This window comes from Balaenoptera physalus (genome assembly GCF_965194825.1).
Source record: "Balaenoptera physalus genome assembly, chromosome: 8".
Lineage (NCBI taxonomy): Eukaryota > Metazoa > Chordata > Mammalia > Artiodactyla > Balaenopteridae > Balaenoptera > Balaenoptera physalus.
This window is the reverse complement of record NC_138887.1, coordinates 75,227,533-75,251,721: the sequence shown is the minus strand read 5'-3', so window position 1 is coordinate 75,251,721 and position 24,189 is coordinate 75,227,533. Positions and strand designations below refer to the sequence as shown.

General features: G+C 36.1%; 1 protein-coding gene and 1 pseudogene across 7 annotated transcripts in view; one reads left to right on the top strand and one right to left on the bottom strand.

The window, feature by feature from the left end:
* TAX1BP1 (Tax1 binding protein 1) overlaps window positions 1-24,189 on the bottom strand; it is a 92,361-nt gene that overhangs the window by 48,976 nt on the left and 19,196 nt on the right. For all 6 annotated transcript variants that reach the window (XM_082471794.1, XM_082471795.1, XM_082471796.1 and 3 more), the window contains 3 exons: window positions 23,691-23,793; window positions 18,360-18,547; window positions 14,579-14,737 (listed from right to left, as the gene is read on the bottom strand). In XM_082471794.1, the coding sequence (XP_082327920.1) occupies window positions 14,579-14,737; window positions 18,360-18,547; window positions 23,691-23,793 (450 nt within the window). The remainder of the gene's footprint in view (window positions 1-14,578; window positions 14,738-18,359; window positions 18,548-23,690; window positions 23,794-24,189) is intronic.
* LOC309665526 (endoribonuclease YbeY pseudogene) lies at window positions 3-14,572 on the top strand (annotated as a pseudogene). The gene has a single exon. The product of its transcript is annotated as an endoribonuclease YbeY pseudogene (transcript).

Below are 24,189 nucleotides of genomic sequence, written 5' to 3'. Positions count from 1 at the left end.
CAAACAATAACAAAATATTTTGAGAAACACAGAAACATAATTAGAAATACAAATTTGTATATCTCTAAGAAATCTATTTATGCTTAAAAGTTTAATCCCACATTTGTCCCCTCCAAAGTTTATAAGATTAAAAACTAAACCTGAAATGGTAACATACATTAAACTTTTCAAATACTAAATTAAACAATTATTAACTTTTTTCCAGGACTTTTCACACACTGCTGATTTCACTAACTTCCCCACCAGAGGGCAGGCAACTGAAGTGAGGAAAAAATTTAAAAATTAGTCACTTTGCTTTTTACATCTCGCTTTCCAATGTTACCTCAATGACAAAACAGGTTTCATGATACTAAACAAAGTTAACACCAACTTCTTCTAGCATAAATCACTAAGTGCCACTGATAATTATACCAAAGCACTAAGTTAAGATATATGCCTAAAGCCATGTTCCTAAAGCTCCTGTCACTGTGATTCAAGAGGGCGGAACAAATATTTAAAGACACTGACATGAATATGAAAGAGGTAGTAAATGTGATGAATTTCATTTTAAAATAGAATAGTCTACTTTAAACAGATAATTTAAAATTTTTTATCACATCAATTAAGACAATTAAGTAACTTATGAGAATCTGATCAAGCCTCTCCCTAAGCCTGTTTTATAATTTGTAAAATGGAGATAATAAGCCCTTTTCTGCCTCGTTTATAAAATTATGAGAACCAAATATAACAGCGCATTTGGAGGTTTCCCCATACTTATGGGAAACTATACATCAAAAGAACTGATAAATTAAGACAAATTGTGTTTGTTAAAAAAATAATTTTAAAATTTAAAAATTTTAAAAGTCCCGGGTGGTACTAATGAAAGTACCACCTGGGACTTCCCTGGCGGTCCAGTGGTTAAGACTCCGCGCTTCTGCCTTTCCTTGTGGCGCAGTGGTTAAGAATTCCCCTGCCAATGCAGAGGACACGGGTTCGAGCCCTGGTCTGGGAAGATCCCACATGCCATGGAGCAACTAAGCCCATCTGTCTCAACTACTGAGCCTGCGCTCTAGAGCCCGTACTCCGCAAGAAGAGAAGCCACCACAATGAGAAGTCCGCACACTGCGATGAAGACTAGCCCCCGCTCGCTGCAACTAGAGAAAGCCAGAGCACAGCAACAAGACCCAACGTGGCCATAAATAAATAAACAAATAAATAAATAAAGACTCTGCGCTTTCACTGCAGGGAGCACGGGTTCGATCCCTGGTCAGGGAACTAGGATCCCGCATGCCCTGTGGCACAGCCAAAAAAAAAAAAAAAAAGTACCACCCATCAACCCAGCAATGAAAACTAAAGAAAATCACCATTCTGCCAATTTAAATGTATCAAATGTTACAAAGTATTTATAAGCCACTTTGATTTTCATAAAGTAACAGCCAAATTTTTTACTTATAGGTAGAATATCACTTTAAATATCTTGCTAGAATATGAAAATTACTAAACTGCATCTAAGAACAACATAATTCATTAAGAAGCTTATCACAATAGAGGTCAGATACACTCTATTGGTTTTATTTTTGCTCAAAACAACTGTTTGCCGTACTGAATTTGCAACATAAACCAAAGACTGTTATGCAAAACTAAATGCTTTTCTGATTTTAATTCTACACAACACCAGAGAAAGCAGGTGATATTTATTTACTCCCTCTGCCATAATTGTTGTCACTATCCAATGATCCTTTAATATTTGACACATTTTCAGTATTTGTCTTGCTGATTTATAAGGTCAGAGAGGTTTCTAAATAGTTTTTTACTTTTTTTTTTTAATTTTTATTTTTACCAAATGCTCTCTTGGTACTGTGAGTAGGCTACAGATTTAATCCAGGTATTTCTTCCTAGGAAAAAGATTAGATTGCCTAGAGGCAAAAACTAGTTTCTGATTCTTCAATTAATGAAGTTCTATAGTGGGTAAATAGCATTCTAAAGAAAAGGTATAGGAGAATAACTAGAAAAGATTCATAAGCAACTAAACACAAAACATAAACTAACTGCTTTATCTATGAGTCAGTTAACCCTATAGTGAGTCACAAATTAATTCTAACTATACTTGAGAGTCTCGGAATCTTTTCTTGGTACCTATAAAAGCAACCAATAGCTTCTCAGCATCCAAGCCCACTGCAAAAGGCATGAAAATACTAAAGTGGGGATTATTCTTCAGGCCTGTAGCACTCATGTCTGAGTGAAGGATAACCATCTTCAATGTGTCTAAGTTTTCCTTAGCATGAAAATGACATCAAAGCCCTTAGTGTACATACAAATAACTAAGAGCCATGTTTTCTTTAAAAAAATAATAATAACATTTTTAAAACAGTAAAATCTACAACACAGTCTTTGAAAAACACTTGAAATTTGGAATAAATATTCATTTGGTCAGTATTTGCAAGCTATGTCAAAAGGGCACCATAATTCTAATATCAAAACAGAGAAAAACTTAAAGAGATGAGTAAGTCAGCTACACTGTGCACCAAGATAAGAACAGTAACAAAAGTGGGGGCAAAAGGAGATTAAGAGATTTGGGCATTTCAGATTCATGCAGCAGACTTCGCCCCCTCCTCCTAAATTGAAGGATCACGTCACCATGACCCACTATTACCAACTCCCCCAAGTCATACCCTCAAATATGAACAACCAGATAAAAAGACTGTGAATCATCTATGTGACTAAACATGCACTAAAAATATCTTAACACATTTATTCCTATGTTAAATAAACACAAAATTAACTCTGACTGCAAATGAATATATGTAAAGAAATCAGACAATTATCTAGAAAAAAGTATGATGATATTCTGGATTCAAACATATACAGCAATAAAATTTAGTAAATTAGTACCTGAATACTCTAAATGGCAAATCATTGGCAAAAGGATTATGTCATTTATGGAAATTGCTAATAGATTTTAAAATAAATCTTACTCATTTGAGGTAATCTGGCTTTTCTCAAACACTGTGCTTCTTGAAATCAACTATAATACCAAGCTATGTAGATAGTTATAGAAAATATAAATATATCTTCTCTGGTTCCTAGAAATACACCAAACAAAAATATAACTGACAACAATGTACTATAATAAACTATCTTCATGGCATTAAAATAATGTGCTAAAAGGCAAAATAAATAACAATAATAACTAGGGAATTAACTGTTTCATTAACATTGCTCCCATAAAAACAACCTGTTTAAGTTTCAGTTAGTTTTTTTTTTAAATATGTATTTATTTATTTGGTTGCATCGGGTCTTAGTTGCAGCAGGTGGGCTCCTTTGTTGCAGCTCGCCAGCTCCTTAGTTGTGGCATGCGAACTCTTACTTGCAGCATGCATGTGAGACCTAGTTCCCGGAAAAGGGATCGAACCCAGGCCCCCTGTGTTGGGAGCACCGAGTCTAAACCACTGCGCCACCTGGGAAGTCCCTCAGTTACAGTTTTTGTTTGTTTTTTACTTGTAAACTTTTTATTTGTAAACTAACCTGACAGAAACCATAACTTACTTTTTTAGCATATTTCAATTTGCAGTACTTTAGGTCTCTGAATTTAAACAAATATTCATATAACCTCTTCGGTAATAAACTTCAAATTTATCTTAAGAAAACCTTATACTTTTATTCAAGCAACAACGGCAAAAAATTGCACTAAGAACATTTCCATGAAGGGACTTCCCTCATGGCCCAGTGGGTAAAACTCCGCATTCCCAATGCAGGGGGCCTGGGTTCGATCCCTGGTTGGGGAACTAGATCCCGCATGCATGTTGCAACTAAGAGGATGCATGCCACAACTAAGACCCGGCTCAGCCAAAATAAATAAATTTTTAAAAAAGAAAAAAAAGAAAATTTCCATGGAGAATATTGTCCATATTCCAAGAGAGCAAAGTTTAAATACAATAAAATGTAATAAGAGCCACTTCTACTATCAAAAGTCTGCTATGAGCAAAGACACTTAAATTCTACCTTTGTGAAACCATAAACAAAACGGAAAGACAGGACTTCCCTGGTGGTCCAGTGGTTAAGAATCCACCTTCCAATTCAGGGGACATGGGTTCGACCCCTGGTCGGGGAACTAAAATCCCACACGCCATGGGGCCACTAAGCCCGCACGCCATAACTAGAGACTAGAGAAGCCTGCACACCATGACTAGAGAAACCCATGCGCCACAACTAGAGAAGCCCGCACACCGCAATGAAGAGCCTGCACACCTCAATGAAGACCCAGCACACGCACACACACACACACACACACACACAAAAACAAAACACGAAAAGGCAACCCATAGAATGGGAAAAAATATTTGCAAACGATGCAACCAACAAGGGATTAATCTCCAAAATATACAGACAGCTCATGTAGCTCAGTATCAAAAAAAACAACCAAATCAAAAACTAGGAAGGGAATTCCCTGGTGGTCCAGTGGTTAGGATTCCATCCTTTCACTGCCAAGGGCCCAGGTTTGATCCCTGTTCAGGGAACTAAGATCCTACAAGCCAAACTGCACAGCCAAAAAAAAGACAGAAGACCTAAATAGACATTTCTCCAAAGAAGACATACAGATGGCCAAAAAGCACATGAAAAGATGCTCAATATCACTAATTATTAGAGAAATGCAAATCAAAAGTACAGTGAGGTATCACCTCACATCAGTCAGAATGGCCATCATCAAAAAGTCTACAAATAACAAATGCTGGAGAGGGTGTGGAGAAAAGGGAACCCTCCTACACTGCTGGTGGGAATGTAAACTCGTACAGCCACTATGAAGAACAGTATGGGGGTTCCTTAAAAAACTGAAAATAGAACTACCATATGATCCAGCAATCCCATTCCGGGGCATATATCTAGAGAAAACCATAATTCGAAAAGATATATGCACCCCAATGTTCAATGCAGCACTATTTACAATAGCCAAGACATGGAAGCAACCTAAATGTCCACTAATGGAGGAATGGATAAAGAAGATGTGGTATATATATATATACACACACATACATACATACAATGGAATATTACTCAGGCATAAAAAAGAATGAAATAATGACATTTGCAGCAACATAGACAGACTTAGAGATTATCATACTAAGTGAAGTCAGAAAAAGAAAAATATTATATAATATCACTTATATGTGGAATCTAAAAAAATGACACAAATGAACTTATTTACAAAACAGAAACAGACTCACAGATTTCAGAAACAAACTTATGGGGACATCCCGGGTGGCGCAGTGGTTAAGAATCCATCTGCCAATGCAGGGGACACGGGTTCGAGCCCTGGTCCGGGAAGATCCCACATGCCGTGGAGCAACTAAGCCCGTGCGCCACAACTACTGAGCCTGCGCTCTAGAGCCTGCAAGCCACAACTACTGAGCCCGCGCGCCACAGCTACTGAGCCTGTGCTCTAGAGCCTGCGAGCCACAACTACCGAGCCCGCGCACCACAACTACTGAAGCCCACGCGCCTAGAACCTGTGCTCCACAACAAGAGAAGCCACCGCAAGGAGAAGCCCACGCACCGCAACAAAGAATAGCCCCCGCTTGCCGCAACTAGAAAAAGCCCGCGTGCAGCAACGAAGACCCAACACAGTCAAAAATAAATAAATAAATAAAATTTTTAAAAAAAAACAAAAAACTTATGGTTACCAAAGGGGAAATGTTGGAAGGATAAATTAGGAGTTTGGGATTAACATATACAGGATTAACATATACACACTACTATATATAAAATAGATAATCAACAACGACCTACTGAAGACCACAGGGAACTCTACTCAATATTCTGTAATAACCTATATGGGATAAGAATCTGAAAAAGAATGTGTGTGTGTGTGTGTGTGTGTGTGTGTGTATATATATGTACAACTGAATCACTTTTCTGTACACCTGAAACTAACACAACATTGTAAATCAACTATACTCCAATATAAAATAAAAATTAAATATAAATAAATGGTTAAAAAAAATTCTAGCTTTACAAGAAAATTCCAGATCCAAAGGATTAAATTTTTTTGGTTGGAGTAGAAAAAGGAGAGGGAAGAAAGGCTACAATTATATCTACAAATGTCTAAATTATTTCCTGAACATGTACACATTCCACAGACAAGTAATTTTTAATGTTAGGTTTCACATACGTTTTTAAATAAGAAGAAAAAATTTAGGATGGTATAATTTTACTTATATTAAGTTGCTTTTTTAATTAAAATTGAATGATTTACGTTATACCAGATCAATGCAACAGAAAAGAGACCCAGCAATAAACCCATGCATATGTGTTCAATCAATCTATCAGTACAACAAAGGAACCAAGAATATACAATAGGAAAAGGGTACTCTCTTCAACAAATCGTCCTGGGAAAGCTGGACAGCCACATGCAAAAGAATGAAACTGGACCACCATCTTAAACCATACACAAAAATCAACTCAAATGAATAAAAGACTTAAATTTAAGACTTGAAACCATACAACTCCTAGGAGAGAACACAGGGGGTAATAAGCTCCTTGACCTTGGTCTTGGCAATGAATTTTTGGATTTGATACCAAAAGCAAAAATAAACAAGCAGGACTACATCAAACTAAAAAAGGTTCCGCACAGCAAAGGAAACCACCAACAAAATGAAAAAGCAACCTCTGAAATTGGAGAAAATGTTTGCAAATCAAATATCTGATAAGAGGTTAATATCCAAAATTATATTTAAAGAATTCACACACCTCAACAGCTGCCCCCCCCAATAAAAACCCCACAATCCAATTTAAAAATTGGCAGAGGAACTGAAAAGACATTTTCTTCCAAAGACAACATACGAATGGCCAACAGGCACATGAAAAGGTGCTCAAGGTACATGAAAAGGTGCTCAAAATCTGGGAAATGCAAATCAAAGCCACAATGCATATCAGCTCACACCTATCAGAATGGCTGTCATCAAAAAGACAAGGGATAGGACTTTCCTGGCAGCACAGTGGTTAAGAATCCGCCTGCCAATGCAGGGGACACGGGTTCGAGCCCTGCTCCGGGAAGATCCCACGTGCCGTGGAGCAACTAAGCCTGCGTGCCACAACTACTGAAGCCCGTGCTCCTCAACAAGAGAAGCCACCGCAATGAGAAGCATGTGCACCGCAAGGAAGAGTAGCTCCCACTCGCTGCAACTAGAGAAAGCCCACGAGCAGCAACAAAGACCCAGTGCAGCCCTAAATAAATAAATACATACATACATACATACATACATACATACATACATACAAGGGATAACAAAATACTGGTGAAGATGTGGAGAAAAGGGAACCCTTGTGCACTGTTGGTGGAAATGTAAACTGGTGCAGGCACCATGGAAAACAACACGGAACTAAAACTATACCATGTGATTCAGCAATCCCACTCCTGGGTATGTACCCAAAGGAAATGAAAACAGGATATGGAAGAGATTTATCTGCACTCTCATGTTCACTGCAGCATATGCACAACAATCAAGATAAAGAAACAACCTAAATGTATATCAGTGAGTGAATGGATACAGAAAATGTGGTATATAAATACAATGGAATACTATTCAGTCACGAGAAAGAAGAAAATCCTGCCATTTGCAACAACATGGATGGACCTTGAGAGCATTATGCTAAGTGAAATACGCCAGATAAATACTGCATGGTATCTACTCATATGCAGAATCTAAATAAAAAGTCAAACTCACAGAAAAAGAATAGAAAAGCGGGTGCCAGGGGCTGAGGGGTGGGGGGCAGGGAGGTTGATAATAGGGGACAAAGTTTTAGCTATAAGATGAATAAAGTCTGAGGATCTAATGTATAACATTGTGACTACAGTTAACAACACTATACTGTATGATTGAAATTTGCTAAGAGAACTTAAATGTTCTCTCTTTCTTTCCCTCTCTCTCTCTCTCTCTCTCACACTCTCTCTCACACACACACACACACACACACACACACACACACACACACACACAAGGATAAATAGGGGAATTCCCTGGCGGCCCAGTGGTTAGGACTCCGTGCTTCCACTGCAGGGGCCATGGGTTCGATCCCTGGTCTGGGAACTAACATCCCATAGGCCATGCAGTGCAGCCAAAAAAAAAAAAAAAAGGATAAATATGTAGTTGAAGATGTGTTAATTAATTAGATGGGAGGAATCCTTTCACAAGGATTCCTTTCACAATCCTTTCCTTTATACATATTCAAATCATCATTATGTACACTTTAAATATCCTACAATTTTGTCAATTATACCTGAAACTGAATGAAAAATACTCAATGCTACAAGTCTTGTGAAACAAACTATAAAAAATACTTCATGTACCTAGGGGCAGGACAGGAATAAAGACGCAGACATAGAGAATGGACTTGAGGACACGGGGAGGGGGAAGGGTAAGCTGGGACGAAGTAAGAGAGTAGCACTGACATATATACACTACCAAATATAAAATAGATAGCTAGTGGGAAGCAGCCGCACAGCACAGGGAGATCAGCTCAGTGCTTTGTGACCACCTAGAGGGGTGGGGTAGAGAGGGTGGGAGGGAGACGCAAGAGGGAGGGGATATGGGGATATATGTATACGTATAGCTGATTCACTTTGTTATACAGCAGAAACTAACACAACATTGTAAAGCAATTATACTCCAATAAAGATGTTAAAAAAAAATGCTTCATGTTACACCTCTGTATTAGTCTACACAAGATTATGAGCTAGTTCAAAGTATATAAATATATTTTAGAAACAAAAGATTATGAATTTCTGAAACTATTACTTAGCAAATCAGGTGCAAAATGAAAGTAATTGGCTTTAAAGAAACGTATTGCTAAATACATTAAATTATGCATTAAAATTAAGCCTTTGTGTCTTCTCAATAATAAACCGGTAAAAGAGAATTAGAAATTCAATGATATCCTAACTTCAAAATTGGTTTTTAGCAATTCTACACATTAGATATATATATATATATAAGCAATTGGGGCAATCCATACATTAAGCAGTTTAAATGCCTTAAACTACCTCTGTCCAAAACCAGGTATCCAACGCAAGGATAAATAAAGCCAAAAAAATAAAGATAGTTGAAGAGGTCCACACTAGCCAGAGCCACCATCATAATGAGAGATCTTTCATGTTCTCTCACTCCTAGACCTATGATAACTCCCAAATGCCTGGTAATGTCTCAAGGTACCCTACCTAGTTTGTGAAACTTAAGAACCAGAACAATATGAATATATACAATAGTTCATAACACGCTCCTCATATTGTTTAAGCAATATTGACTTAGTACCCACAAAAGAAATTGGTTTTAAAATATCTTGAAGTACATCTTAAGTTACCAATATTCAAGTTAAGAATATAATTTATGTTATGAAAAAAACTCAATTCATAGTTTAGGGACCAAAAAATCATAAACTAAACTAACTAGAAAACTTAACAGGATCACAGCACATTTTAGTTCTACTTGGAAAACAAGATTCAATACCATTCAATTTTCAATCTTCTAATTTCAAATATATATCTAGTTTTCAATCTTCTAATTTCAAATATATATCTAGCACTCCAAAACAAAAACAAGAACACATGGAATATACATACAACCTGCTAATTTTTACATAAGTCTAATAAATGTAAAGTTGGGGGTTAAAAAAAGACTAATACAATGGGATATTATGTGACATTAAAAAGAACAAACTGCTGACACATACTCTAAAATGGGTGAAGCTTGAAAACATTATAAGTGAAAGAAGCTAGTCACAAAAGGCCACATATTATTCCATTTGTATGCAATGTCCAAAATATGCAAATCCATAGAGACAGAAAACTTAGATTAGTGGTTGCCTGGGACTTGTGGGAAATAAAGAGTGACGACAAATAGGTACAAGATTTCTTTTGGGGCGGGGCTCCGGCCGTGATGAGCTTGGTGCTGAGGAACCTGCAGCGGACAGTGCCCCTGAGGCGGGCGGGCGCGGTTCCGCGAGAAGGTGCAGGTAATGCGGAGAGCCCTGTGGGTACAGAGGTTCGACCTGGGGGTCGTCTGTGTCAACAACAGAAAGATTCAGCCGATTAACAGAATCTACAGAGACAAAAATACCCCAACAGATGTGCTTTCCTTTCCATTTCATGAGGATCTGAAAGCAGGCAAAATTCCCCAGCCTGATTTTCCAGATGACTATAATTTAGGAGACATTTTCCTAGGAGTGGAGTATATCTTCCAGCACTGCAAAGAAAATGAAGACTACTATGACATCCTGACTGTGACTGCCACCCACGGGCTCCGTCACCTGCTGGGCTTCACACACAGCACGGAGGCCGAGTGGCAGAAGAGGTACCAGAAGGAGAAGCAGGTTCTCGAGGAGCTGAGCAGGCACAAAGGGACCAGGTTTCAGCCCCTGAGCAGGGGCCTCTTCTGACCGAAGAGCCACAGTGTGAATGGAAGGTGGACCACCCCCTCGGGCCCCAAGGATCAGGGGTCCCCCACGCTGAGGTCCCTGCTGGCCACTGCTGTCCTGTGGGACTGCGGAAGTGCCAGCCCTAGCAGGTGCTGAATTCTATGAGTGGAACCTGCCTCTTAAAACACTAGAGGGCTTCCCTGGTGGCGCAGTGGTTAAGAATCTGCCTGCCAGTGCAGGGGACACGGGTTCGAGCCCTGGTCTGGGAAGATCCCACATGCCGCAGAGCAACTAAGCCCGTGAGCCACAACTACTGAGCCTGCGCGTCTGGAGCCTGTGCTCCGCAACGGGAGAGGCCGCGACAGTGAGAGGCCCGCGCAACGCGATGAAGAGTGGCCCCCGCTTGCCGCAACTAGAGAAAGCCCTCACACAGAAACGAAGACCCAACACAGCCGAAAATAAATAAATAAATTAAAAAAAAAAAAAAAAAAAAACACTAGAGAAATTTCCACTCATTTCTTTGTTCAGGACACAGGTAGGTGTGTTATTTTCAATGTTGTAAATAAAATAGTTCTAAGTGCTCAGAAAAAAAAAAAAAAGATTTCTTTTGGGGGTTCTAAAACTAGGTTATGGTAATGGTTGCGCAATTCTATAAATATAATAAAAACCACTGAATTTTATACTTTAAAGTGATGAACTTTGGGGGTATGTAAATTACATCTCAACAAAGCTGTTTTTAAAAAAGATCAATTAGATAAGCCCGCAGCAGTAGGTATAGTGTGCCATTAAGAACACTGGTATAGTATACAGTGTGATTAAGAGCACTGGCTGGAGCCAGACTGCCTGCCTGCACCACTTATATAAACTGTTCAACTGTAGGCAGGTTAAGTAACCTACACTTCATAGTATAAAGAGAGTTAACAGACGTAAAACACTCAGAATAGCACCTGGCTTACATCAAGTATTATATGAGTTACTCTTATTAATCAGCCTTTTACAGGAGAGAAAAATCCACACTTCTTTGAAGTTGAACTAAAAATGAATGTAAAAATTATCCTTAATGAAAATTGTTACTTTTTAAATTTAGAGTATCCATGGATAATGGAACATATATATCACATTAAAATAATCTAGGGGAAATACAATATATAATTTATAGCTCTCAATTTATAAATATTATTTGGTTTCAGTTTTAATCTACTTTGTAATCCTACCTTATACCTTCAAGGAGCCAACGTTAAATATAATTAAACGCATCACTTATACCAATTGGTTTTGATAATCTTAACTTGTCCAATTCTTTTAATTTACAAAATGAGTGTTCCCTCTAGTGGCATTTTACAATGAGAAAAGTCAATGTTTACAAAAGATGGAAGATTTTATTTATAAACATTTAATTATTATAAACATTTAACTGTTTTAGTATTTGTCAAGTATTGAATGGGTAATGAGTTAATCATAATTTATAAAACAATGAAAATGCAATATATTTCTTCTACCATGAAGAAACTGAAGTTCTCTACAGATCATTCCTAGTATACTATTATAAAATTTTAAATGAATTGTAAATATCTTAATAGTCCTTCAGATATTCAGAGGGTATATACTCATACCTCAAAGAGAAGCCCTTTAGAACTATTATATGAAGATTGTTTTTTAGAATTCATACCATGGAATAGATTTTAAACAGATGCCAAGAAATGTCACAGATTTTAGAAGCCACGCAACTAACCCAGGTTTGAAAGTTCCTGAGCTGTTCTAACTGCCCAGCAGGCCTCCCTGATTAAGATGGAGACTATAATTTTGGAAGTAAAAAGCAAATTCATAAAAAACTACAAGCCTCACGACTAGTAACAAAGAAGAACTATCTCTCCTGGCAAGCATGTTATTTTATCCCCAGAAATAAGCAGTTGCCAAAATATAACTCATAATTGTTTGTATATAACATTATACAAATATTATCAATACTTTTAAAATCTGGGGAAAATGCTGTCAATTTCTATTCCTCTTGAATGACACTCTTCATATTTTAGTTCTTCCTTGATGATTCTCTGGTCTATCACTATGAAAATTAATACAACAATAATAGCTACTTAAAGTTAGTGAGCATCTATTACGTAACCAATACCATTCTAGGTCCTTTTATCACCATTTTCTACAGTATAACATATTTTTAAAAATCACTTCCACATACTTCATCTTCCCAGAGAGTATATTCCAATGGAAGGATAGCAGCAAGGAAGAAGTGCCTTTCAAGATTAGTGACTGTCATCAAGATTTATGAGTTGCCATAAAAGCTTCCAAAGATCTCTTCTGGGTACCACTGCCACAATCTCCTACAGATTTTGCTTCATTAATCCCTTGACCTCAATCTACCACTTTCTCAACCAAAGTCTGTCAGAATAATCTTTAGTCTTGTCTGTAGTGCTTAACCCCTTGTCACCTGGACAGCAGAGAACCTGAGACTGTTTAAATCTCAGCTAATACTCGACTGAACCGGAGAAATGGCCTAATGTACATCAGTATTTCACGCAATTGAAGGCCTCTCATTCTGCCATTCCTACTCTCGCAAATCATCCTTTCTTCCCTTGGATTTCAAGGCGATCAGAGTCTAACCTTAAAGGTCATATTTCAAGGTATTCTTGATCTCATCGGCTAAGTTCATGCTGTAATGGGCCACTTTGGAAAACTATCAAATCCAGGTACAAACATCGAGAGAAATGCGTGAAGAATAGAAAGAGAAGGGTAAGAATTATACAAAGGATAGCAAAGGAGTTATAACAATTGAATTAAAAATTTAGCTGAATGTCCTAACAGTCAAGCTAGGCACATACAATGAGGTTTTATCATAACATTTGTAATATAATATTTGGTACACCTGCTTAAAAAGTTCAAATTTAAAAAGTGGTTCCTTGGACTTCCCTGGTGGTCCAGTGGTTAAGACTCTGTGCTTCCACTGCAGGGGGCACTGATTCAATCCCTGGTTGGGGAACTAAGATCCCACACGCCCCACGGTCACAAAAAAAAAAAAAAAAAGTGGTTCCTTACCCAAATAGAGTATCTTACTCCTACTGTAGGATACTCCTACTGCAGGACTGCAAGTATTCCCCAAGAGTAAAATTGGGGGAATAACTGTATTTTAAACTAAAAAGGCTAACGGTAATAAGGGCAGAAGACTTTACAGATGTTTATAAGGAGATTCACAACTGTATACATTGCTATACGTTACGTTTACCCTCTAACTCAAATAAGCAATCCTCAAACAGAATAAGGCTAAAGAAATCTTTTCAGTTTGAGCCCTATCTGTATATCATCTCTGCTCAGGTGTGCAATATACAACCACTTCACTGGAGTATAAAACCTACTGAGAATCACTGTACTAATGGTTCAATTAACAATTATTAAGCAACTGTTCTAGGTCTTGCTGCACAAAAGAAAAATGGAACAGACCCCATCCCTAGGGAACAATAGATCAATCCTGTCAATGGACATTAGCATATCCAACTAGTTACAACATATGTGAGACTGTGATATGTATAATCATAATCTGTGCATTTGTCAAAACTAACAGATTTTCTTATGAAAATATTAAATAAATTAGGTGATTGTTTTTTTCCATTGTTTTTGGCTACTGACTTAAATCCATTTGTATCTCTAATCAAGCCACACTGTTTTACACTTATACTTCTTTTTTTCTTAGATTAAGAAATTGTGCCTATTTTTAGTTAGGTGGTTTTTAGTATAATTTATTGCATTTCTCACATCAAGGATTTCAAAATTCTAATATTACATCTTATTTCACTAAATTCTACTTTTTAGAAAAGTAATTTTAACTACTTTATTCTATTCTTCCCTTTATTCAGTGTTTATCATTCCTAATTGTATTTCTAACCCCTCTCCCCAAGATCAATCAAGTATTCTACAATTAGATGTAAAGCATCTAGAAACAGTTGTCGGGGACTATGTCACAAGCCTGATACCAAAAATCTACAGGTATTTTAACCATTTACAACATAAAAGAGGCTATGACAGAAGGGTGATAGGCTCTGACCTATTCTCATACAAACATCTATCTAAATGCTACTTTTTTCAACATGTGGTCTTCACTCATTTTAACTGGTTCAGTTCCTGAAAAAAGTGGGTTTCAGACAATATACTATAACTCCAATCAGTTACATAAGACACAACTAACCTTTTGCTCTGCTTGCAGTTGGTCACATCTTTCTTTCTCATGGTTAAGTTCTCTTTCCATTCTTCCAACTTGTTCTCGAAGTTGTGTTGTTTCTTTTTCCAGAACAGCAATTAACTTTAACAGTTCTTCTTTTTCTTTCATGGTTTTCTCAATTTTCAACTATAAAACAGAAAACTCAAATTGTTTTTTTATAATCCTACAATACATTACTAATTCAGTTTTCCATTTCAAAAAAACAGTGAAGAAATTTGCAGAAAGAACTTTTACATACTATCTACTTCGTATCAATCAGACTCTTTTAGTCTTCAGTTAGAAAAATTCATGAATCATAAATTTAAACCATTTTTTGGTTGGGCAAAGAAAAAAACATTACAAGAAGGTATAAAAGTAATGAATTTTATTATAAAGTTGCCTGTTAATCACTTTTCAAATCAGTACTAAAAATAAGGCATATTAAGTTTCATAAGTGACTTAATTCTGGGCTGTTCTTATTTTGGGTAATAATCAAGGAGAAAAATGTGTACCTCTCCTTGAATGCAAATCTATGGGAAATTTTTGAATCTATTAAGAACTTCCTTGTGTGTTACATAAGGCCTTCATCTATGGGACTACTGTGAAAAGCTTTGGTTCTTTAAATAAGGTACTAAGGAATAAGTTTCTATATGTATAAAATGGCCTCTATTTAGCTAAATTAAAAGAAACTTTATAAGTAAATGCAAATTTTAGGACAAAAATGCAGACTGTAACATATTAACAATATAACTGACTCTTACATGAACACTAATAGTTACTTAGTTCAGGAAAATCTAAACTCCAGTATTCTAAAAATTACCAAATTAAGGGACCTAAAATAGTAAATAAAATGGTTAATATTCCTCTTACAGCAAGAAGTCTGATTCTAACAAGGGAAGAAGCATGGAGACTCAGAGGGAAAACTTCACAAAGGAGGCATCATACATTTAGCTAAAGTAAAATGTTTTCCCCCAGTACACCCCAAGTCACTTTTCCAGGGTCACGGAATCAAACTCTAATTAAACTCTAAAATGGCTCTTATGAAAGTTAAAGAACTGTAAAATTTTCAAATGACCCGTCTATCTCTTCCATCAGACTAAACGAAAATGACAGGAGTAAATGCCCTCAAAAGAGAAAAGTTTACTTATTCACTGAATTTCTTTTTACCTTACCTATTTTTTAAAAAATGATTTTTGGCTCTAAACTTTCTGGCCGCTTAAAAATAAAGATACACCTTGACACAGTACAACAGAAACATTATAAAAGAACCATTTTTTCCCAGTGATTCATTTAACTGACACATACTTTAGAGTTCACTGAATCTTAAGTAAAAATTTTTAAAAGGAATTAAAATTATATAAAAGTGTACACAAGTCTAATTCCTGCCCCCAGTTTTGTATTCTGGTATCTTTCGAGCACACAAAAAGGTGAAAATTTTACCATGAACACCCATCCACCCATCACCTAAATTCAATAATTATTAATATTTCGCCATATTTAATCTCCCTCTATATACCTAAGTTTTATTTCTTTTTCTTTTTTTTTTTTTTTTTTGCTAAAGCATTTGAAACATAATTGCAGACACTTCACCCCTAAGTGCACAGGCCAAGCATCTCCTAATAAGTACAGTCTTGTATTTAACCACTACCATGATCATAGCTAAGAAAATTAACAGTAATTTTGTAACACCCAATGGGTAGTCCACAGTTAAAATATCCTACACTACCCCCAAAATATCTACTTTTCAAAAATCTAGGATCCAACCAAGGTTCACAAACTGAAGGATTGTGGCTCAATTATTCTTAATGACAACAGTGCCCTAGATAATGTCTCACACCTGTACTAATTTGGTGCATTTTTAGTAAAATCATTAAAGATTTTGATAAATGTGGAAATTTAAAAGACTTGTCAAGGGCTTCCCTGGTGGCGCAGTGGTTGAGAATCTGTCTGCCAATGCAGGGGACACGGGTTCGAGCCCTGGTCTGGGAAGATCCCACATGCCACGGAGCAACTAGGCCCGTGAGCCTCAACTACTGAGCCTGCGCATCTGGAGCCTGTGCTCCGCAACAAGAGAGGCCGCGATAGTGAGAGGCCTCGATAGTGAGAGGCCTGCGCACCGCGATGAAGAGTGGCCCCCGCTTGCCACAACTAGAGAAAGCCCTCGCACAGAAACGAAGACCCAACACAGCCAAAAATAATAATAAATTAATTAATTAATTTAAAAAAAAAAAAAAAAGACTTGTCAAAAAACTGATCAGAATATAAATACCTAATCTCAGAGACATTTACCTAAGAGACAGCATACATTTTATGAGTAGGAAGAAGAGAACTAAATTGTGCAATGTCCCAATTTACTTGCAGCACAAAAGATAGGTAGATGCCAAAATGCCTTTTGTTTTTCTGTTGGAGGTCCTGAAATCAGGGTGGTCTAACAAGTATTCAAAAAACTGCAATATAAACAGTCACTGCATTCTTCGTAAGATCTAGGCTTGTTTCAGCATCTTTGACTAGCATTCAAATACCAGGCTAAAAACCTTGATCATCAGGCGGTTGTCACCACAAAATGTTTTAGTCACCCTATAAAAGTTACATTTCTTTATTTAAGATAAGAGAGGAATTTCTGGAAGGGGGAAGGAAAGATACAGAAAAATTCACAGTAAGTTACTGGTTCCTTCTAACCTTCTTAGTTCGACTGTCTAATATCTATAACCTCTTGTCTTTCTTCTGTAGTCTGTTTTTGAAGATAAATAAAATCAAAGGCATAAAATATTTACATATAAAAAACATCCATCTGAGTATAAAGAATAAGCAATGACTTGCCATAGACTAAACAGGAATGTCAAATAACCAAAAATGTATACTGAACCAATTAAAGAAGATCTTTTTCACAGAAACTCAAATATAACATTCTAATTTTTTAGGTTTAGGGTAAAGACATTGAGAAATATCTTGAAATAGGAATGCTGTTCTATTTTTTTCCTTCAATAAGTACTAAAAATTAAGACATATGGCATCATTAGACCATCTACATAGAAAATTTCTTTTGATGCAAGTGCAATGACTCGAAAATATTCAGTGAAAAACAGTGAGAAGCTTTTTCACCTTTTTTTTTCTTAATTATGGTTAATCCAGCTTATTCATTTGATCAGATAAACAGGAAAAGAAATCATTCTAAAAATGCTGAACCTAATTACAAGACTGGGATGCTTCACTGATTCACTGCCACACGTGAGATAGGGCATGCTTGTGGTACAGTGAAATGAAGTTCACATCCAATTACAGTTAGACTTACTGCTTTATACCGCTTTCCCATCAGCTTCACCCCCAAATCTGTACTATTCTACAATCAACAGATTAGGCCATCCCTAAAGAAGAAAGGTTAGGGTGAGGGAACAGGAAGTTTTAGGTCCAAATTCTCTCAATAATTACTTATTGCATATACACTATGCACAAAATACTGATAAGCCTAGGGACAGTCCCTGCCACAGTGAAACCAGTAACATAATTGTGACAGAAAATTTTTTTTAAGTATTTCAAAAACAACACTCTAAGTTTATTATTTTAGTTAAAAAGCATTTGATTTTCAGGTTATACTCCTGCATAACCTAAAAATTCTTAAAATGCCAACCAACATGAGCTCTGTTTGTAATTTATCTATGATTGATTTGTCTTTTTGAAAACATTCACTATTTTTAAGTCACAGTTCGTAACAAAATAATCCAGATCATAATGTAAATTTATGAATCACCAGCTCACTGTTGGTACCAACCTCAAGAAGGCCAGCTTTTGTGGTCACCACCAACATGTCAGAATTTCCTTCATCTTCCATAGTAAGCAACTCTTCAACTGGAGAAGAAGCTCGAAACTGAAAAGGTGTACTTGCTCCACGAATTTCACCCTTATGGGTAACATAACAGAACTGATAAAATTCTCCATCATCATTTGGAAGGTAATATCCTAAGTGGAAGTTAACAAACAAAAAAAGTATTAAATTTTCTGTTATAAAATTATTTGAATTTAACAAATCTTGCCATATCCTCTCATTTCTGACCCTGTTTCTAAGCACTCAGGATATGTCTTTCCTATCTTTCACAAATTATCTATCAAAACTAGACTCTTTCTTCCCTAAATATGCCCATATTTTTCTTATCTTAGGTCTAAGCTTATACTCTCAGAATATTCTTTCCCTGTATCTTCACTAGGGTAAAACCAATTCATCTGGGAGAGTCAAGTATGCAGTTTTCAATGAGAAAGAGGCTGAAGGCGGAGCAATGGAAGAACCAGCATAAAAGCCTAGGAGGACCAGGGGTTGGAATACATCATTTAAAGAAACGTTCCCTCAAATATGACATTAATTAAATGCAAAAGAGAGATATTAACAAAAGGAATACGCTGCACATGTGCACTGTGTAAGGGCAGAAAGAGGATGAGGTCTACTGATGCAGAACAAAAATAAGCTTTGGAACCACACAGATTTATTCTGGAATTCCAGCTCTACCACTAATTATTATTTACTTAACCTTCCCGAGCCCAAATTTCTTATCTGTAAAAGAAATTTGAAGCCATCTATCTCAAAGTTCCGAAGTACCATGGATTATGTAGTTATATCATCTAGCCCACTATCTGACAAATAATATGTGTTCAATATTTGTTCCTTCTCTCCTCAGCTCAACTGTTACCCTCTTTTAAATTTTGCTGGATTATCCTAGCTCAAAATTAATCCTCTCTAAATCCTAGCTCAAAATTAATCCTCTCCAAAGCTCCCATGGTATTTTTTACATTAAAAAAAAAAATCCTCCACTGTGTACTTTGCATTACCATTATACACATGCTTTACAGGCTACATCCAGACCTCAGAAATACTGAGGGCAGATTATTAATAAATATAAAAATTCTTGAATTCCCCCAGAATGACCTGAAAAAAGGAAGCATTCAATGATTGTGAAACGAACATACAAAGGTGAATATATTCCCCTTATCTTGGATATTAATATCTACCCAGAAATGTGCATTCACTATGCCTATTATTCCTTCATATCTTGAAATTTTTAGTCTCATTATTATGATATTGACTTCACTTGACTTCATTCTTTAAAAAATAGCTGAACTTTGTCCACAGAGGGGAGGGGGCAGAGAAAATATAAGCCTGAAACATCCTGTGGTGCTTAAAAATAAGAAAGAAGTTGTCAAAAAAGAAGGGGGTGGGGGAGTCAAAAAACACAGGAGCCCCCTTGACGGACCTCCCAATAGCCAAAGAAAGCTAAAACAATTTGAGCAACAAAAAAATGATAGCATTAGACTTTATTCCACAGAAGAAAATATATATGCATGAATGAGAAAAGGATGACTCTTCCTAACATAATAATTGCAACTAATGATGTCCAAGAAATGAGAATAGAAAAGCATCATCAGGCAAAAACAACAATAATTATTGTAGACAAGATCCACTGATGGATACTAAAATTAGTGGGTGAAAGTTTGAGGAGAAACAAGGTATCTCAAAATTGCTCCCCATAATACTGTTAAATTACAAAGGGAAAAATACTAACTTTACAGTGGAGAAGCCCAGCAGACACCACCTTAACCAAGTGATCAAGACTAATATTACTAGTAAGAAGACAATCAGACATCAAGTACTCTCTGATACAATGCACTGAAAAGAATACATCATCACTTCTATGGTATTCTTCCTGAAAATGTATAGCCTCAATCTAACCATGAGAAACTGTCTGAAAAACTCAAAATGAGGAACATGCTACCAGAACAAAACAAAACTGAACAGTACTCTTCATAAATGTAAAGGTTATGAAAGACAAGGACAGAATGAGGAGCTATCACAGACTGGAGAAGACTATGATGCTATGACAACTAAATGCAATGTGGGATTATGGACTGGATCCAGGAACAGAAAAAAGAACACTACAGGAAACACTAGTGAAATCTGAATAAAGTTTGTACTTTAGTCAACAGTGTTGTACCAATGTTAAATTCCTGGTTTTTTAAACAAATGTACTGTGGTTATGCCACATGTTAACATTAAGGGAAGCTCGGTGAAGGGTAGATGATAATTCTGTATACTACTTTTGCAACTTTACATCTAAAATTATTTCAAAATAGAAAGTTTTTTTAAAAAGTAATACAGGGAATTCCCTGTCGGTCCTTTCCAGTGGTTAGGACTCTGTGCTTCCACTGCAGGGGGGCAGAGGTTCGACCCCTGGTTGAGGAACTAAGATCCTGCAAGCCTCGAGGCACAGCCAAAAAAAAAAAAAAAGGAATTAAAGGTACATCTAGCAATAAATTTTTGAAGTTTTTAAAAACCCCATCCTCCTACTATCTACTACTAAATTTATTAATCCGTGGCTGAGTAACTTTGCAAAGGCCACTACACTTACTTTTAAAGTTTAAATAGAAAAGAAAAATATAGTTTGACTAATCAGCTCTGGTATCATGGCATTAGAAATTCTACAAACTAGATATTCGAGGTCTGATTTTTTTTTTTAAATCTCACAAAAATAATTCACTAAAAATTATGGTTCAAATACCACTAGAGATACAAGATATAGTTATTCAGAACTGCAATTTAAAGCTACCTAGAAATAGCTCTCCTCAGATCAGTAAAACTGAAAATAAAATATGAAAAAGTAAAAACCAAACTCCAAGTCAAATTTTATAGCCTGTAACATTAGCAATCAAATTATAGTAAACAAATAAAGGTCCATTTAGGAAAACAGTACATTTATGCACACTTTATTAGTTGTTCTGAGTTTTGCATTTCAGGATTCTCATGACTACTCTACAAAATGAGCAAAATTGGATCATGCTTAAATTAAAATTCCTTCTGGCTCTAATTCTCTATGACTAAGTTTTTCATGACTCTATCCTGAGTTCATTATATAACAAACAAGTTCTAGACAGGCAGAAGATTTTATTTCTGAATTTCAAAGTAAAAATTATGATGACTTTTCAAAAACATGTAAAACTTAGCTCCCATGAAAATGCTTTTACAATATGAACAGAAATAAACTGGATGCTTTTCTCCTTTTTTTTCTAACTGCTTTTAAACTTTCTGCTGTCATAAATAAGCAAATTCATTAGTCACTATAACAAATTCTGTTAAGTTTCTTATTTATTATAAGAAAACTAATCACATTAAAAATGACTGGAGGGCTTCCCTGGTGGCGCAGTGGTTAAGAATCCGCCTGCCAATGCAGGGGACAAGGGTTCGATCCCTGGTCCGGGAAGATGCCACATGCCACGAAGCAACTAAGCCCGTGCGCCACCACTACTGAGCCTGCACTCTAGAGCCTGCGAGCCACAACTACTGAGCCTGCATGCTGCAACTACTGAAGCCTGCACACCTAGAGCCCATGCTCCGCAACAAGAGAAGCCACTGCAATGAGAAGCCCGTGCACCGCAACGAATAGTAGCCCCCACTCCCCGCAACTAGAGAAAGCCCGCACAGCAACAAAGACCCAACACAGCCAAAAATAAATAAATAAATTTTAAAAATTTAAAAAGTAGATTAAAAAAAAAATGACTGGAAAAACCCACAGCTTTTAAGAACAAATCTCTTAATAACAAAATCAGTTCCAATATACATACTTGAATTTGATTATCTAAAAAAAGGCTATGAATTAAAAGATAAACTACATATATAATTTATAACTCTCTTAATCTATAAAACATCTATGAGGACCTAAATCTTTGTCTATATTACAGAACAAATTTTATTCTCTGAATATGTGTTTCTTGTCACAGTACATAAGGAAACTTTTTTTATATATGCAAACTCCATGTGATTACATTCCCAACTGATGTTCACACCAAACATATACAAACCTCATAATAAAAAGTTTTTTTAAAGACATAACCACCAAACTCCAAAACACTAACACCAACAAATGCTGGTAAAGATGCAGACCAACAAGAACTCTCATTCATTGCTGGTGGGAATGCAAAATGGCTTTGCCACTTTGGAAAAGAGAGTTTGGTGGTTTCTTATGAAACTAAACATATTCCTACCATATGATACAGCAATCATACTCCTTGATATTTACCCAAATGAGTTGAAAACTTACATCCACACAAAAACCTGTACATGAATGTTTATACCAGCTTTACAGCTTTATTCACAACTGCCAAAACTTGGAAGCAACCAAAATATTCTTTAACAGACGAATGGATGAATAAGCTGTGTTACATCCATACAATGGAGTATAACTGGTTTCCTTTGCAATTCTGGGCATTTCATGTATATTAAAATATTATACTGAGACAGAGTCCATTAGCTTCCCCAGACCAAAAACAGTCCATGGTATAAACAAGACTAAGAATTTGCTTTAATACAATCCACAGTCAGTACAATTTTACTACAAAAATCACTCTACAGCAAATTCTGTTATAGATTTCTAAATAAAATTTTTGTGCTTTGTTTTAAAGCAACAGGGTGTATTTTTTTCATATAACAAGCAATCTGGAGGCAGTTGCCTGCTGGCCTTGATTCAGTGGCTCAGACATGTCAGGACAGACATATATGTGCTTGTCTCGGCCTTCCCCTCATGGCCACAGGAGGGATGCTGAAGCTCTAGCCATCACCTTTGTGAAGGCAGAATGTGGGGGGAGGGGCAATACCAGGTATATCTCCTCCTTTAAGAGAATTTTTAAAAATCTGCATATAATGCTAAGCTAAGACAAAAATGAATTTTATATTACTCACATCCATTTTATAGGCAACTTTCCCTATAGAATTTCTACTCTATAAATCCTGTTAATCATTTTTGTGATTTTCATACGGAATATTTGTCTCACCTCTAATTTGTTATATTATCTAGTATTAGTAACAGCATTATTTTCTCATTTGAAAAAAAAGATAATCAAAAGACTTCTCTTAAATCAAAGACAATAAGGAAAAAACCTTTGTCTACATAAAATATCATGTGACCTACACTAGATATTTACATTCTTATGACTTTTGATAAAGAAAGATACTAATTCAACTTTAGTCACTAGACATGCTTAAGTAGATCATTACAATGGGGTACAACATTTTTAATGGCAATAAAACATGTAATTTCATCGAGTTCTGCTTTTCAGTTCTCACCTTGAAATGCTAACACACAATTGACTGTTGATCCTTCTACATAATGTTCAGGCACAGGGGACCATAAAAACGTGTAATAATCACGAGCAGTACTCCATCCAACCTAAAGGAAAACAACAAAAACATGGACATTATAAGTGGTTTAATATGAATGATATCTTATAGCATATTGTTTGTCACTGCATCCTAAAGTTAAAGCATGTGCTTATGTTTACAAATCATGAGCATTTTTAACAATCACGTCAAATTTTTATTATAATTTTTATTAAGCTATAACCTAATGCTATAAAAATCTATAACAGCAGAGTTTCTACTATGTATTAAAATGCAATTTGACATCCAATTTCTCAAGGAAAACCTTAGTACACATATGATCAAATATAAAAACGTTTCACTTAAAATTTGATTTCACTAAACGTAAGTTTTTAAAATTTATTTTATGCCTCGAATTTAACTGTTTTTTTTTTTTTAGTTAGATTTCCCCCTCCTCCTTAAATCC